Source organism: Camelina sativa, chromosome 10, assembly GCF_030686135.1.
Source record: "Camelina sativa cultivar CO46 ecotype springtype chromosome 10, ASM3068613v1".
In the NCBI taxonomy this organism is placed as follows: domain Eukaryota; kingdom Viridiplantae; phylum Streptophyta; class Magnoliopsida; order Brassicales; family Brassicaceae; genus Camelina; species Camelina sativa.
This window is the reverse complement of record NC_141889.1, coordinates 19,905,416-19,923,115: the sequence shown is the minus strand read 5'-3', so window position 1 is coordinate 19,923,115 and position 17,700 is coordinate 19,905,416. Positions and strand designations below refer to the sequence as shown.

Below are 17,700 nucleotides of genomic sequence, written 5' to 3'. Positions count from 1 at the left end.
TCCCATAAACGAGACGGGAATTCGTCGAGGACTTCCGGTGAGAAGATCGGATCGCCTTCGGAAGATACAGAAGATCGCCTCACCGTCGAGATAGAAGAGAGAAGTCGCGAAGTTTGTCTTAAAAAATTGTTTTGTGTTTACCCTAGACTATTTCTTCTTCCAATCAGAAACAACCACGTGGCCAAGTCGATGAACGAAAAACGTCCCCTTTGTAGATACGTTTCTTCGTTAATGGGCCATTTTTCGTTTATTTAAAAACCAAAAATTTTGGGGACGGCCCATGTCGACGCCGATGCCCTTGCTCTAATCTTATTGACACCACAAACTATTTCTAACGGATTAAATTAAAACTTGGTTAAAAGGTTACGTTTTATGCGCTTTTAATGCTTAAAACCCAATCCATTAGCCTCAGCTAGAAAGCTCCACGTATGTATCATCCATCTTCTCCAAATAGTTCCCAATCATATATATCTGACGAGGTTATTCATCAATACCAAATGTCTTGTTCAACTTCCAAAGGTATTAATATATTACTCATTCAATCTCAGATTGATTCATAGATTTGTTTGATTCTGAATCTGCCAAATCTATTATTATGGTTTCAGCTTTTGCATTAGATTTGCGATTTTAACTTAAGAGATCCAAATCCTTTGTGTCTACGACAGGTTAAAACTGAGTCGAGATTTGGGAGATTCATTGCGATGATGAATCATTTACTGATACTCTCTGTGTTCTTGAGCTCAGCCTTGTTTTACGGAGGAGATGCGGGAATCACAAGTAGCTTCATCCGATCCGAATGGCCCGCCGTTGATATCCCACTTGACCATCATGTTTTCAAAGTACCAAAAGGGTATAATGCTCCACAACAAGTGCATATAACTCAAGGTGACTATGATGGTAAAGCTGTTATCGTCTCATGGGTGACACCTGATGAGCCTGGTTCGGGTAAAGTACATTACGGTACGGTTCAAGGGAAGTATGAGTTTACTGCTGAAGGGACATACTCAAACTACACCTTTTACAAATACAAATCTGGGTTTGTTCATCACTGCCTTGTATCTGGCCTTGAGGTAAAAAAATTATTCCAAGATGACTTGGTGGCTATGGGACTGTGTAATGGTTGTTTGTCTGTTGTATTGTAACACTAGTATGCATTTACAAAGTGGAATTAATATCAATGTTTTTTTTACCTTAGGAAGTTATGTGATCTTAGTATGTATTTGGTGGTTAGATTACATTATTACTTCCTTGTCCCTGTCCTTGAGGTAACAATACAAGAAGGTTTTGCTTATTGTGGAAATGATATTAAATATTCATTTTGTGTGGCAAAGTGTGTACATGATGATTCTATACACTACCTGTTATTTGTTGGGATGATGCTAATCCATATATGTTGGTTGTCAGTACGATACAAAATACTATTACAAGATCGAAAGTGGTGAATCTTCTCGGGAGTTTTGGTTTGTTACACCACCACATGTGCATCCAGATGCTTCTTACAAGTTTGGTATTATAGGTATGTCACGTTTTTTGTAAAGATTTACTTTATCTTCTTTCTATTAATCTAAACGCATATGTGCTTGTTCCAAGACTTTGTTTTTTAAGATTCATTGCAGAGATAACTTGATTTAGTGTTTCAACGAGAGTTACTTGACTTGTTTCTCCGGCTCTGTACTAACCAAACTCAGTTTAACTTACGAATTGTAGGCGATATGGGCCAAACATTCAACTCGTTATCCACACTGGAACACTATATGCAGAGTGGAGCTCAAGCTGTCTTATTTCTTGGAGATCTTTCTTATGCTGACAGATATCAGTATAACGACGTTGGTGTGAGATGGGACAGCTGGGGTCGTTTTGTGGAGCATAGTACCGCTTATCAACCGTGGCTCTGGTCTGCAGGAAATCATGAAGTTGATTACATGCCATACATGGTATAATACTGATTCATCATGCGCTGTCTTACTACCTACCCAAGTAACATATAGGTTATCCTTATAATTCGAACCCATGGAACCAACAAGTTGAGTGGTTCCAATGCTACAAATCTTCCATTTTAACAGTTTCTCTGACATAGATCAATTGTTACAGGTGCTTAAGAAAGTACTCTGAAGCTTAAAAGAGATAAAAGAATTGGTTACATGAATTTTTATATGATTAAACATATAGGAGCATGAAATTTTTGTTATAGCTACTAGTCGTAACTTCTCACTATTCAGATTGTTGCGCTTGAATTCTGTTTTTGTTCCTCCTGAAAGTTCTCAAACATGTAAAACATTGACAGGGGGAAGTGACACCTTTCAAGAACTACCTTCAGCGTTACACTACGCCTTACTTAGCCTCAAAAAGTAGCAATCCTCTCTGGTATGCTGTTAGGCGTGCATCAGCTCACATCATTGTCCTCTCCAGCTATTCGCCATTTGGTAATATCTCAATTGCTCAGTTACATCCCTGCTTGTAACTGTTACTTAGGAAATAAATCTTTTTTACATGAATGAGTAGTTAAGCATGACTTTTTCTGATTGCTGTGCAGTGAAGTATACCCCGCAATGGCACTGGCTTAGTGAAGAGCTTAAAAGAGTTGACAGGGAGAAAACTCCTTGGCTAATTGTTCTGATGCACGTCCCAATTTACAACACTAATGAAGCACACTTCATGGAGGGTGAAAGCATGCGAGCAGCCTTTGAGAAGTGGTTTGTCGAACACAAAGTTGATGTAATCTTTGCTGGGCATGTTCATGCCTACGAGAGATCGGTACTTGCTTGTTACCATAAACTCCTCATAGATTTTGTGCTTCAGTGTTTAGTAAAATCTTTTGTTTTGTCATTCATCTCAGTACCGAATATCGAATGTGCGGTATAACGTGTCAAGCGGAGATCGTTTCCCAGTTCCAGATAAATCGGCTCCAGTTTATATCACAGTTGGAGATGGAGGAAATCAAGAAGGTCTGGCGGCAAGGTGAGTAACATGACATTCAGTCATACAGTAGACCTATATCTAAAAGTTGAGCCGCTGAACTTCTTCAGAACTGATCATAATGATAATAATGGCTCTCCTATGCATGGTTATGTGTAGTATTTATATTTTTGGATAATGAGAACAGTGTGGCCTTTTTGCTTCAGGTTTAGGGAACCACAGCCGGACTATTCTGCATTTCGAGAAGCTAGCTACGGCCACTCTACCCTGGAGATAAAGAACCGAACACACGCCATATACCACTGGAACCGCAATGATGATGGGAAGAAAGTAGCAACGGATGAATTTGTGTTACACAACCAGTACTGGTAAGTTTTCTTATTCTCACTTTAGTAATCTTAGTAACTGTGTAGATGCAGAGCTAAGTGAAAATAATACGCAGGGGAAATAATATTCGACGGAGAAAGCTTAAGAAGCATTATATCAAGAGTGTTGTGGCTGACAGGATTGCCAATTGATTCACTAAGTTGCCTTATGCTTTTGATTCAAGTGTGAAGATTCATTCACCAAATCTTGATTACTTGTTATTAAATAAGGGAAGCTTATAATACGTTGTTACTTTTCTTTCCCGCTAAGTCTTATGCCATTTGGAGTATGAAGGAATTGGAATTATGTATTCTTTCAGTCTACGTCTGGGATTTTAGATTAGCGAATAATGTATTCAGTATAATTGTGTTAAGGAAACCTCTTCCACTACATAACTTCTCAATTGATAAGTTTTTGCTGAGAAATAATCTCAACCCAAACTTCACGATGCGTAGCAGCTTTGATCGTGTATGATCAATTTCTAATCTTTTTTTTTTCTTCTAATTTCTAATTTTTGTATTCTTCGGTTGAGGCAGATGGGATTAACAAATCCTCCATGTAGCATTTGGTCAGAAAATCTTATTTGAAACTATCAAAAATACTTTAAATTACGTTAATCAATTGGTAAATTGTAAATCCTAATGGTAGAGACAATTTTATGACAAAAAAAAGAAGTAAAAATAGGACATATTTGTGTTTTTAATTAGGTAAAAACACCCTAACAATAAATTTATTCACAATAATGGGTTTAATCACCGATCTTCCTACACTAAATTCTGCCTAAAACTTGACAAAAAAAATTCTTGCTACACCAAACTGATACCCAATTTTTCTTCTAGCCAACTGATACACATGTACAAGTATGATTACATTTTAACATTGTTTTCTTAAATCATACTGTGATACTGTGATAAAGCCAAGTTGCGTTATGATTTGAGATCTTAGGAGCTTATAACTGTTCTCAGGAACCCACCTGTCCATTGTCCATATGATTAGTGATTTCTTTTTCAGCTTATTGTATTATTTTGAATATCACAGTAGAATAAAGCTATATTTTCTATATATATAGAGAGTTTCTTTATTTTAGAGATAAATATAGGGAAAACCATTGGAGATGGTCTTAATTGCTAAATTGCATTACTCAGAAAAACAAGACGAAAACATAGTATTCAAATTCACTCGAGGACAATGCATTTACTTATCAATCAGAGAAGCCAGAGGACTCGACTAAAGCTGAGTAAGACGCATTCTCGTCCAAAGTCGTCATCATATCCCTAGTCACCCTTCTGTTTTTGGTCCTGAACACTATTCCATGATCTAAACTAATCAATTCACACAAAGCTAACCTCTGAGATTGGGTTGAATCCATGTCAGCATCCCAACAAGTCTGAGACAATATATATCTTTCACATTCTCAATCTTGTCCTCCGGTACTAAGATTTTGTTTTGAAGGAGCGCAAAATAGGCATGTAAAGCCGCCGTATTTCGAATCTGGATCAAGTGAACACAATTAAGTCATGTAACCAACATGAATTTCCTAAACAGAGTTTGACAATGCAGCGAAGTGACCTTTGGGTATTGGTGGGAAAGGAACGGTAGAAGCTGAGAGAACGCTTGAGCGCTGATGGGTTGGGAGACAGAAGCAATAGAACCAAGTATTACAACGCCTGTCTCTACCTTTTCGAATTTCTTTGAAGCTCTTAGTTCGATGGCTAAGGAATCCATTACTCCCATGTAGAAACCCAGCGTATAAGCCTGAAATCAAATGACACATAAGCTTTGCGTGGAATTTATAAGCTTTGGCAAAATCTAATCGGAACAAGTAAAACTGTAGAATCAACCTCTTGATTCCGAAAAATCCTGTCCAAGAAGAGCTCTTGAATTGTCTGTGTCAGAAGAAAAGTGTTAAAGATCTAAATACATAGAAAATAGAGGTTAATCGTTTATTTACCTTCAGACAGGGTACGATAACTCGGTCACATTTCTTGTACTCTTGGAGTATCCAGACGATGTCCTCACAGATCGCAGATTCTCTAGATTGTGGTTGTGTAAGATCTTTAGCTTCCAGTAACCCAAGGCTCCAGGATCTGCATACTGCCCATTGTAAGTTTGCTTTGTTGGGAAGAATTTCTTCCAGTGCTTCTCTATGAGGTATGAAAGGGACAGTAACAGTTTTGTTATACAAAATCCTTTGAAGAGCTTTTGCAGCGGCTTCTCTTAATTTATCCATTTTCTCCATTCCTTGCTTCACAATACCTCCAATCAAATGGTTTGCGAGATTTGAATCAAAAAGAGAAGATGAATCATTGTTATGATCACCCGTTGAGTTCATTTCAACCTTCTTACAGAGCATATATGTACATTTCTCAAGTCCATGGATTGCAGCTTCACGAACCCAAGAACCAACATCACCTCCGTTATCAACTGAATAGTCATCAAGAGCTTCCAGTAAAGTAGTTACCACTTCAGTCTTGATAAGAATAAAAAGAGACAGGTCATCGTTTTCAGGATCAATAAAAAGAGATAGGCCCGTCCAAATGCCCAACAAACATAGGCAGCTGCATCACGTACATAAGATCCAACACTGTGCGGACCTCTACGAACATCATAATGGAGTGCCTGCAAATGACATTTACATGTAAATCCATACAGCTTCTACATAATTTGGGTGAGTGACGTGATGGCTTCGTATGCATTGACTAGAGAAATAAGTAACCCAGTAACCCAAGGAAAGAGTACGACCTTCACAATAACTGGACGACTTTTGGGAAACTTTTAGGCAACAGTAACCCTCTACGAGAGAGTTCAGCTAAAGCCAAACAACCCCCATGCCATGAGCCATCTCCCTGAATATCATGAAAATCACAATAACTGTCAGTTAGACAGTGCCTGTTTTAATTGGAGTATCGAGCATGCAAGTTATGCTGCCAGAGATATCCATTAATAATTTTGAGTACCTCTCTTGGTGAAAACAGTTCCAGTACAGATGAAAGAACTTCTTCAGAAAGAACAGATGTTAGTCGTGAAGTTACACGACCTATACCCTTTGCAGCAGACCAACGAACCACGGTGTCCTACACAATTCAGAAAATAGAAAAACATATAAAAGGAAAATGCTTGTAAATACTGGCAAGTGGTAACATGTGAAATATTCTGGTTGGCAGCTAAGCCATCAAATATATAGCATCCAAGAAAAAAATATCTGTTTTAAGTGTTAACTGTCACTCCAGTCTATACCTTAGTACATGCATCATACTTTTACTCAGATTATCATGTTGTCATTTACTTGTATAAGTTGAGATGTAACCACCTGTAGTTATCAGCCTAACAGTAGAATCTCACCCACTAAACGTACCGTGTCTGTCAAACCAGAGAGTAGCATTTCAATTATTTGTTCTAAGATTTCAGGAACATCCATATATTCATCATCTTGGTCATTTGCACTTTCTGGTTGGGAGACGGCAGCGACAACATGATCAGGCGGCACCAACGTTTGGGTCGAACTCGTAGATATATTCTCATTAAGGGAGGCGGTGTGAGCCTGCACGGTAGTTCCAAACAAGTTTCAGATGACTATCTTGAGAATGAGATTATGACAATTACGGGCATAGTCAGAAATTTGAAAATATTAAAGCCCATGAAGGTTGTTTATACATGCTAAAAGGTCTTTACCACATAGCGCCAGGAAGGTGAGCGATGAGAAAGACAAACAAGCCCTATCCTCTGAGTTAACTTGATCAGATACTTGCGAAGCAGAGGACTTCTAGTTGCTGCATTTGATTTGCTTAGCATAATCACATCTTTCAAAACGACAGGAAGGGCTTCAAGCAACACTTCTCAGCTAGCAGTCTGCCAATGTTAAGACATAAAAACCCAGATCAAAATACGAAAACTTAAGTAATCAAAACCAGCAATATTCCCTACAAAATAAAAACATGTAAATTGAATCGGATATTTACTTTACTAGCATCTATATCTATGTTTAACATGTGGAATATGGACCATTATTGAAAACATAGTGAATAACTCCAGGTTAAAGAAAAAAAAAACCTTAAAAATGGCAGCCAGAGCCTCCATCACACTAAGCAAGCAAAAGTTGTTCACAACACTATCTCCCTCAGAAGATAAAACTTCATGTGTCCACTCAAAAAAACTGAAACAGAAATGCCACAAAGCAATAAAGAAAAGTAGTTGATTTGAGTAATCCGAACAATCTTGTTGATGAAGTCAAGTGTTCAGACCAGAACAAACACATAAACAAAACTCAAAACTGAAGCTATGGTGATAGGATCAGACCTTGCAAATGCCTTTCGCATATCCGGACGCGTTAAAAGCTTAGAGAGGAGCAACGCCGAAATCCTGCGCATAGGGCCAGCAGTGCACAGATAGTCCTTACAGAAACCCAAAATCTTCAATACCAGAGGAGCAAGGTCGTCCACACCAAAGCTCTTGTCGTTGACAATGCTTGTATCAACAGAAGAAATATCAAATGGGACCAACACAAGGATTGAAAGCCACAAAAGAGTAACACATTTGGCCTCCATTTCTCCAGTGCTTTCTTGCCTCAAGGATGAAACAGAAGTCATGCTATGGCACTTGTCCAGAAGCGCCACAGCGAGTTCTAGATCGGAAACTTGATGCGGAAAGTACTTGATTACAGCTTTGTAGCCACATACAGTAACTAAACTGTAGATAATGATGCATACGGGTTTGATAATTTCGAGAATTTCATGGGATCTCGGATCCAGTTCAAGTGTTGTAGAGCGAATGATTAACATGAGTGGTGAAACTATGCTCTCTAAGTAGGGTTCCACTAGCTGACCTTGCTCTTGGTATTTGTCCATCTACGATACAGAAAAACAATGTCGGCAAAGATGTCACACAAGAAGAAGCTGAGGCTAAAAGAGTAAGAAGCAAGCTTACAATGGAGCGGATGATGTGAACAGAAGAAGGATCAACGACACGGCCATTTGCAACAATATCATCAAGTAGGGATTTAACAATCTCCCATTCTTGCAAAAAGTATCTAAGTAGAAACTTTTCCCTGGAATCATGAATGTCCTCATCTCCATTCACAACCACCAAACTTTCCTCTTCTCCAGCTGCCATTACTCTCTCTCACTGTAAAACTGGAATAGAGAAAGGGATTTCAACGCTAGCGAATTGAATAAATTTACTGGTTCCTCTTGAAACTGGAAAAGACAGAGATCTTCAGAAGGTTGGTGAGGCTAGAAATAAGAAGATGAAGAACTAACTGGCTGGGTCTACCAAGGTGAAGACTTTTGCCTGCGAAACCAAGATGAAAAGAATAAACCGAACAGCTCCCAAAACAGACTACTATCTACTATTACATACGTTCATTTGTCTTTCCCAAACTGACAATTTCTAGACTGAGCCAAGCCTCAACCACAACAACAACTTGTGAATAGCGTTCCAACTAATAATGACAAGAACCTGATATTAAATTTAAGTGGAAATTTGAGCAAAAGGCAATCACAGCGATAAGAACTTAAACAGAGATTCAATAGCATTACCAAATCAAAACCCACAGTCAGAGATCTCAATAGCTTTTTCAAAAACCAAAATTTAACAGATACAATGAGCGAAAGAAACTGAACTCAAGTGGTATACAATTTTTTTCTCGGACAATCGTTCCTCCGTTCTCTCTCTTCTCTCTCCTTAGAAGTTCACAAAAAAAGTAGATCTCCTGTTTCCACTTTTTTCTTTTGTAATATGTGCTTAATTGCAGGTGTTGGTTTTGCAAAGAAGATCCAAGAGTGAGCAAGGGTCCTCTTCTACCGACAGTGGTGGCGTGGTTCTCTCTCTTCGGTGTAGTTATGGCTCCGGTAAGTGGAGAAGAAGATCTGGTGTAAGGGCCCCTGTTTTGAGGACGCCGGAGCTTCTCGGCTCCTCCGTTTCAACGGCTCGCTGTGACTATAGCGCTCGATCCTTTTGGATCTTGTTGGCTGTCGCGGATTCTGGTTGCAGTTGGTCTGGGTGAGCCGTCAGCCTCTGCAATTGCCGTGAATTGTGTGTCCACCAGACCGGTTTGAAGTTGTCCTTGCTCGAGGGAGATCGAAGCCGTCGGTGGTTTAAAGGAGGGGATAGATCTGAGTTTTGGCGGTTTGCTATGTCAGAAACTGCCAACGTCGATGTCGGTTGTCGGAAGTTGTACACACCGGGAGGGTCAGGTGGCTCGCAGGAACAAGATTGGTGCGCTGACTCTCTGTTTCCGGTGATCAACAGGGTCCGATCCTCTTGCCGGCGGCTGCTCTATTTCGTTTTTCTGTAAACCCTAATTTTGTACTGGGTCCGAATTGTAACATGCCAAGGCCCAGCCCATTTGGGAGTTTTAATATTAATTAAAAAAAAAAAAACTGAACTCGGCCTCGAGAGTGAATAATCAATCGAGTAATCAATCACTAATCCAGAAAAGCAGAAACTGAACTCTCCTGACACTCAGCTTAGCAGAAAAGATGCGGGAATATGCAGAGACCGCCTAATCCTGGTGCAAGATAACCAAGATGGCTCACTCCAGAGTTTACTCTGTCCTCAAAGAGATGAAACTCTCAAACCCGAAAGCAGAAAAAAGTTTTTCAATTGTAAGACAATGATAAAATTGTCAGACGAAAAAAAAAAAGTTCTTTAAATTGGCACAAATCTCAACTTCTCACAAGAGATTTCGCCACCCAATCAAGCTTAATCCCACATCTGCCTTAATGCTACAAAATCAGTTCGAAAAAACTCGTAGACACAATTTAACCTTTTTTTGGTAAACAAGGGATTATAAAATTCACTAACTAAATCAAAGTAATAAAGCCCAATATGATATATATATAAAGCCCAATTTAAAGAAACATACCCAATTCTTTTCGCCATATCACATTTCTACTTGGATCAGCTTTACAGCCCATTAGAGGAACAAAAAAAAGAAAAATGAATGAAAAAAAATAATTTTGAACAAAATAAACAATTTTTGAGGAATGAATGGAAAAAATGCAGAGAAAAAAACAAAATAATAATTGGAGACCAAACAATAATAATATTTGTTAAATTATATTGAATATTAAATCAATCAGTCAAAAAAAAATACTACTTTTAATATATATATAAAATAAATTTTACATTAATTTAAAAATAAATTTTTGAATTAAATTTTAAATACATCATATTAAATATTTATAGTTAATATTAACCTACAATAAAAATTTTAAGAATAACTTAAAATATTCTTTAGTTTTTATTTGCGATATAAACGTCTTTAAAATTTATTTTACTATTCATACAATTTTTAAATAAAGCCTTCAGATTAATTTTACATGAAATTTTGTATCAAAAATAATTTTCTGCCAATATACTGTGCAAAAAGATGAATATTATTGTATTATAAGATTGAAATATTATTAATAAACATAATTTCTATTTATTTTAAAATAAAATAAAAACAAATTTTAGTATTTGTTCTTTTTTTTATTCTATTTGTTCATCATCAATTTTGGAACGTAACATTTTTGTTCTATTCTTCGTCATTTTATGAGGTTATGTGTAGTGTAGTATTTATATTTTTGGATAATGAGAACAATGTGACCTTTTTGTTTCAAGTTTAGGGAACCACAGCCGGATTATTCCGCATTTCGAGAAGCTAGCTACGGCCACTCTACTCTGGAGATAAAGAACCGAACACACGCCATATACCACTGGAACCGCAATAATGATGGGAAGAAAGTAGCAACGGATGAATTTGTGTTACACAACCAGTACTGGTAAGTTTTCTTATTCTCACTTTAGTAATATTAGTAACTGTGTAGATGCAGAGCTAAGTGGAATTAATACGCAGGGGAAATAACATTCGACGGAGAAAGCTTAAGAAGCATTATATCAAGAGTGTTGTGGCTGACGGGATTGCCAATTGATTCACTAAGTTGCCTTATGCTTTTGATTCAAGTGTGAAGATTCATTCACCAAATCTTGATTACTTGTTATTAAATAAGGGAAGATTATAATACGTTGTTACTTTTTTTTCCCGCTAAGTTTTATGCCATTTCGAGTATGAAAGGAATTGGAATTATGTATTCTTTCAGTCTACGTCTGGGATGTTGAACGAGTGACTGCACTAGCTCGATGGTTATGATTAAAGAAGGCGAAACAAAGAACTTTATTTAAGATTGTCAAAGATCGTTGAATTACAAGTTGTCTGTTTAAAAGCCGACCGACCTATTACAGAGTTATGTATTCTCAATTTGATTAATAACGTTTAAAAGTAGAATCGGACGGACTCCAGACTCCTGCCTTCTGTTTCTTGGTCCCCTTCTGCACGTAGCTCCCTCGGTATTTATAATTGATGGGACGTTTCATCCTTCTGCCTCGGGATCAATGTGGTATTGTCTTGGAGCAAAGGTGGTGACCGACTTCTTTGTAGGCTGTCGTTAAATGGGCCATCCGTCCTTATTGGGCCTTCTAGAAGCTTAGTCGGCCTGGTAGGAATGACTTGGTCAGTCAATATCTCCAAAGGCTAAGTTGACTATTTCGTGAATGGGCTGGGTTGGAGGCGTGCTAAGGAGGGGTGAAACCCATATCCAACATGGGATTTTAGATTAGCCAATAATGTATTCAGTATAACTGTGTTAAGGAAATCTTCCACAAGGTTTGCATTATCAAGCTTCAAACCCCTGCAAGATGGTGGCAACTGAAATTAATATGGAATTATGAAAAGACTACTTCAACTTCTTAGATAATATGTCATGATTTTTTCTCTTGTTATATGCTAGTAGTGTGTATGTAGTACATACGTTATGATTGAATTGTATAGTTGTATGTAAAATATTACTTGGAGAATAACGTTGACAGATCCCTTAAACATTATTAAGCTAGATTAGTTACTTGGAAAAAAGAGTATGTTCAAGAAAACTTTGTTCCAATGGAAGAAATGTCTACAATACACGTTTTATTGAGTGAAACTGCGGCAAAGAGTTGAGAAGTCCAGTAAATGGACGACCATGATGTGTTTTTACATGGAGGTTTATCCAAAGAAACATACATGAAACTCTCTCCGGGGTTTGAAACATGATCTGATCCAACTATAGCGGGTCAATTAAGTTGCGTTCATATGAAAGACTTACGGAAGATATATAAACTACTTCCTAGGGACAGAGGCACAGAGCTTTCTAAGAAGGATATTTTTCCCACACAAGTACACGCTTGACGTCAAAGACGAAGTTGGGCTGGTGGGATGGAAGCATTTTGGATTACCAGAATTAGTTATTTGAAGATTATGCGTCAAGAGTTATGATACACGATCATGTAATATCACAGTTTATGGATGAGGCACACCAAATTACATTGTAAAGCATCACTGCAGATGGTTTGATACATTAGAGACTGCCTATGTTGAAAGCTGACTGTGATTTACGTGCCAGAGCTTATTGTTCTGCATGTCTGTTTACATTGTGATCTTTATGTGTCTTATGTAAAATAACAGATGCAAGCAACGGACTGTTTTGAGATTTGGCACCAGATATGATTCAGTAAGATTACATAAAATGTGGCCGCAGTCAAACAGCTAACTGTTAGAAGACCAGAAAATGGTATTGTATCCAAAGCAATACTTAACCACAGAGTAGAACACTTTCTCAGTTTATTAATTTATACTCTAAGAGAGAGACAGAGAGAGAGAGATACTGACAGGATGTTATTGCAGTTCCAACAAAATCTATGAAGAACATTGCAAACCTCTGTACAAATGTAGTGAGCAGAAGCAGGCCGTCGATGATCAATCCTCCTTGCAAGTAGCCTTGTTATGTCCTACTCCTCCACACTTTGTACAGCACACGGATCGTCCTCTTTTCCGGTCTTTGATTCTCTTCTCCACTCCCTGAACTCGGGAAAACAGAGGAGGAAGTACTTCTTCATCCTCTTCTTTGCTGCTGCCTTCAGTCTCCACCAAAGCTTCGTCAATCGCAACTGCTCCTAGAGCTTGTGAATACGTTAAACGGTAACTCTCAACTGTAAAGAAACTTGAACAATAGTCATATAGATTTCTTCCTTTTGTGTTTAGGACAGCAATCGCATGCTGGCAAGGGAGGCCTGTGGGCTTCCACGCGAAACAGCTGCAGGTTTGGTTACTAATGTCTACAAGCTGAACAGACCCATCATGAACCTCAAAAAGCGTGTCTGAACAAAAGAAAACTTTTAGCGTGCTTGCTTTCTTGCATTCTTCCACTAGACTTTCCTCCTTAGATGGCACTAGTTGGCTGAACCACGGTTTTGACTTCTCTTGGCTACCATTCACCAACTCCACAATTTTATTGACAAACATCACGAGCTTCTGGACGATGGAAGTTTCCTGAATTTCTTCAATCCATTTCGAGTAGATCTCTCCCACATCTGACGTAATATGACTGTATGGTTCACCTTCAAATAATGCACTGGCCCAGTGCTTTGATTCAATCTGCATCACCCAATCATAAGCTCTAGGAGACACTCGTTTTATTTGCTCGATGTAAACCTTAAACCCATCAAGACGATCAGCACGTGCTGCAGCTAGTAAATAGTACGACAAAGATGGCTTCCCATCTCCAAGAAACGGACCTCTTAGGCTTCTCATAAAATCCTCCATCAAGTAATGTATGGAATAACCATGTTGGGCATTCTCAAAAATTTCCAACACAGAACTCGCTAGCCCTTTCTCTCGGTCAGAGACAAAAGTAAGAGCTCGTAAACTGGGCACAGCTACCTTTAACTGTTCCAGAAACCAGCGCCAGGTTTCATCAGTTTCCACATCCACAAGGGCTAATGCCACTGGAAGCACGCCATCATCTCCATCCAAGGCAGAAGCCGTTAACAAAATTTCATGATACCTTGACTTAAATGGAATGGCATCGAGGAAAAGAAGCGGACGGCAACCAGTTTGAAAGCCATGTATACAAGACTGGAAAGACAGAAAAAGCCGCTGAAATCTTCTGTCCTCACCAACCACCAGATCAACCATACTTCCAGGGTTTGCCTCAATTACCTTATTCACAAAATGAGGTAAATGCTTATATGCCTCTTTGAATGATGTATGAAGTCCACCTTTGGCTTCATCAATGCCTCGTCTTATAGTGCAATAACTGAGTTCAATACCAAAATCTTGAAAAATCGAGTCAGCAATGTTCTTAGTCTTCTGATTTGGGTTCTCCTGCAACCTCTCCTTAATGATACTCACTACCCAATTCTTTTTAGGATGAGCAGATTTCCAAGATTCTCCCCCACATGTATGTCTTCTATTAAATTTTTTAATCCTAAACACACTTTCAGATGGTACCCATGATGCATAAATCTTCCAAGGACAACCTCCAACTAAACAAACACCACATGCACGATTTGATTCATTCTTCCTTAACCTGTACCCAAAACGACAAGCAACTGCATATTTCTGCAGAGCATCACGAAATTCAACGACACTCTCAAATCCCTGACCCACACCGGTAATACAACGTTTCCATGAGGCTACCAAGCTTTCTACAGAACCATCGTTAGCATCAGCAATAGAATAATTTCTCTCAAGATCCTCAGTTTCAGGGTAATAGGTCTCAATATCCTGCACATAGTCCTTGTCATCATCAACATCGTCATCATCAACATCGTTATCATCAACATCGTTATCATCAACATCGTCGTCATCATCATCTTCGTCACTAAAGACAAATTCATCATCATCAGTTTCTATTACAGGCTTTCGAACTTCTCCCCTATTTCTCAAGGATCGTCTCCTTGTCTCCGTGACATTCTCATCCTGAACCAAAATGCTGGGTTCTTCCATCACACGTCTTCGTTTACTAACACTTACAGGGGAACTGGTGGTCACACCACAAACAACATTTAGCGACATTGGAGGGGAGCTTTTGGTACCAGGATTACTACCTATGAATGATTGTTTCAAACTTTTGGGAGTCATTTTGGAGATATTGGAAACAAGACTCGTCTTCCCTTTCTTGAATTTTTTTGAGGTTGATTTAGCTGGTACCACTGGATTGGTGGATAATGTTACAGGAATCTCCACAAGACCACTAGATTCAGAGGTAAATCTGGGGCAGACCTTTCTGGATCTAAAATTAACATCAGCGAGGTTGTTTTCTTCAGGTACTCCTGTGACAATTTGGATAGGTACATTTGCTACATTCCCATATTCCACCGGTGTCGTCTCTGTTTCGACTGCTATATTATAAGACCTGCAATTAGAAACAGAAATAGATAATGAAACCACGATCAAAAGACCAGCAGAACGAAATAATGGTACATACATTTAAGATCTTATGTAAAGTAATGTCTAATTCTACTCCATTTTGGATCAGAAGTGATTTGACAAAAACCTAAATTATCTATCGGAGAATGTTTTTAATGAGAAATTTTGGTGTTTCGTAGATATCAACATACAATAACACTGAAGATCTTCTCTTCTTAGTTTTGTAGTTTACGAATGTTAAAAAAAAAAAAAACAGTTTGTTATGCTGTCAAAAAAAACTCTCAAGCATTTCAGAGACCTGAGCAAAATGGCAATCATTAAAATTTACTCGGCTCTCAAACTAGAGGGATAATACATTATCACATAGCAAACGTTATCCCTAAAATGCTACAAAATTGATGCATCATTAGGTGCCTACTACACTCTCTGTCAGGTTAGATTAAACTGAAAGAGAAAGCTGCAAAATAGATATAGAGTTGCGTGAAACATGATTACATAAGAGGGCATACCTGGTAACAGGTGACACAACTGCTTCAGACTGGAAACCTTCTTGTCCTGTGATAAAAACTTCTGCTGTGACTGAGCTCAGATGGAAATCATACATTCTTTTCATGTCCTTCTCTTGTTTCATGGTGATAAGAGTTCTTCTGTTTCCCGGGAGAAAATACTTGAGGGACAAAGAATTATATTCTAAATTCAAGAGCTTTGCCAGTTTTAGCTTAAAATCATCAAACGTAGTTTCATGATTAATATCTATCGCTTCTGCCTCTCCCCCAGTATATGTCATTGTCCCATCATCATCAGTCACAAATTTGCCACCAGACTGACAAATCAATATAAGCTTACCTTTGCCCATACCCACAAAAGAAGCCTGAGGAACTCAAAACGGAAGAGAAAGGTTACATCAGATACACAAGTAATCTGTATCGTCATACGTCCTACTGGCTATACTGAACTGTGTGAGCGGTAGAAAAATCAGTCTAGGACAAAATGTTCATTGTAGTAAATCAGTAAATGTCAAGCGTGCAAATCTTAAAATATAAACAAGATATGCATCTATGCTTAAGAACTCAAAATCAATTTGAACCAACTGAGACTTGATAACGTGTAAAGAGCACACAGTAGAATAGCAAATCACAGCAAAAGCCAAATATGACACCAGATTAGCACAATCTGAACTAATCCAAATTAATTTACTATTTGACCTGCATATTTCACTCTTTCTTCACCTAAAAACTCATCAAAATCTCCCCTTTCAAGTAGAGCAAAGAAGGCTACATGTTTTAAACACTAAGAAACATTTTACTAAAGGGTTCAAAGTTCCAGTCTTTGACTAAGGAACCAGCATCACAAAGTATAAACCTAGAGGGTAAATGTTTCAGTCTTTGAATAGGAATCAGAAACCACCAAATTGGGTCTGCATCACAAAGTATAAACCTAAAGGGTTAAAGTTAAGTCTTTGACAAAGTATAAGCCTAAAGGGTTCAAAGTTTCAGTCTTTGAATAGGAATCAGCAACCAGCAAATTGGGTCTGCATCACAAAGGATGAAACTTTGATGGAAAAAAGAAGAACACAAGTATAACAGTTGAATCCCACAAAATTCAATAATCAAGGCAACAATTAGAGGTGAGTGAGAGAATAGTTTTTACCAAAATATCAAAAGGGGATCTCGAAGCTCAGGAATTAGGGTTAGGAGAGCGAGAAGATGAGAATTGCGGGGAAGAAACGAGAGAATGAAACGAATTAGGGTTGGGTCTGTAGTGGAATAAAACAAATAAAGGGTCCACTTTATCGAACAAAATAGTTTCTAAGGGTTGCATTGAAATTCTTCCAGGGTCGTATCTGTGCAATTCTTAAATAATAAAATAAAACAGTTTTTGTCCAAAAAAAAAAAAAATAATAAAACAGATTTTATTATCTCAATCCGATAAGAAAGTATAATGTGTTGAATATAAGGATCTTTACCAACTATAAAGAAAGTTGAAAAATGGTAAACTAATTTAATAAATAAAATATAGGATAGTATCGGCGCTACATTGCGAAATATTTTTCTAAATTTGTTTATCTTATTATAAAAATAATTTGTAGTAATTAAATAAAATTTAGTATTTGATGTTTTACCATTACTTAGATTGTAGTGTCTTTTGCTTATCGGAATTAATTTTTATTTATATGGCTAAATTTTGTAATTATA

The 17,700-nt window shown here is 37.8% G+C and overlaps 2 protein-coding genes, 1 long non-coding RNA gene and 1 pseudogene across 4 annotated transcripts; 2 read left to right on the top strand and 2 right to left on the bottom strand.

The window, feature by feature from the left end:
- The first annotated feature begins 327 nt into the window (after positions 1 to 327).
- LOC104719223 (bifunctional purple acid phosphatase 26) lies at positions 328 to 3,672 on the top strand. Its single transcript, XM_010437087.3, has 9 exons — positions 328 to 519; positions 666 to 1,070; positions 1,405 to 1,516; positions 1,708 to 1,934; positions 2,285 to 2,423; positions 2,534 to 2,754; positions 2,837 to 2,958; positions 3,123 to 3,284; positions 3,359 to 3,672. The coding sequence occupies exons 2-9, from the start codon at positions 702 to 704 to the stop codon at positions 3,432 to 3,434; spliced, it is 1,428 nt and encodes a 475-aa protein (XP_010435389.2). The 5' UTR covers positions 328 to 519; positions 666 to 701; the 3' UTR covers positions 3,435 to 3,672.
- Positions 3,673 to 4,397: 725 nt separating this feature from the next.
- Positions 4,398 to 9,659, bottom strand: LOC104720458 (tubulin-folding cofactor D-like; annotated as a pseudogene). The gene is made up of 12 exons (XR_015569291.1): positions 8,901 to 9,659; positions 8,206 to 8,568; positions 7,579 to 8,126; positions 7,333 to 7,435; positions 6,955 to 7,131; positions 6,638 to 6,823; positions 6,240 to 6,356; positions 6,025 to 6,128; positions 5,234 to 5,901; positions 5,124 to 5,168; positions 4,852 to 5,037; positions 4,398 to 4,773 (listed from the first exon to the last, which is right to left on the bottom strand). The product of XR_015569291.1 is annotated as a tubulin-folding cofactor D-like (transcript).
- Positions 9,660 to 10,880: 1,221 nt separating this feature from the next.
- On the top strand, positions 10,881 to 11,299 carry LOC147936273 (uncharacterized). Its single transcript, XR_015569292.1, has 2 exons — positions 10,881 to 11,045; positions 11,120 to 11,299. It is a non-coding gene; the product is annotated as an uncharacterized LOC147936273 (long non-coding RNA).
- A 1,462-nt stretch (positions 11,300 to 12,761) lies between these two features.
- Positions 12,762 to 17,389, bottom strand: LOC147936272 (uncharacterized). The gene is made up of 3 exons (XM_087470717.1): positions 17,156 to 17,389; positions 16,015 to 16,376; positions 12,762 to 15,491 (listed from the first exon to the last, which is right to left on the bottom strand). The coding sequence occupies exons 2-3, from the start codon at positions 16,359 to 16,361 to the stop codon at positions 13,052 to 13,054; spliced, it is 2,787 nt and encodes a 928-aa protein (XP_087326843.1). The 5' UTR covers positions 16,362 to 16,376; positions 17,156 to 17,389; the 3' UTR covers positions 12,762 to 13,051.
- Positions 17,390 to 17,700: the final 311 nt, after the last annotated feature.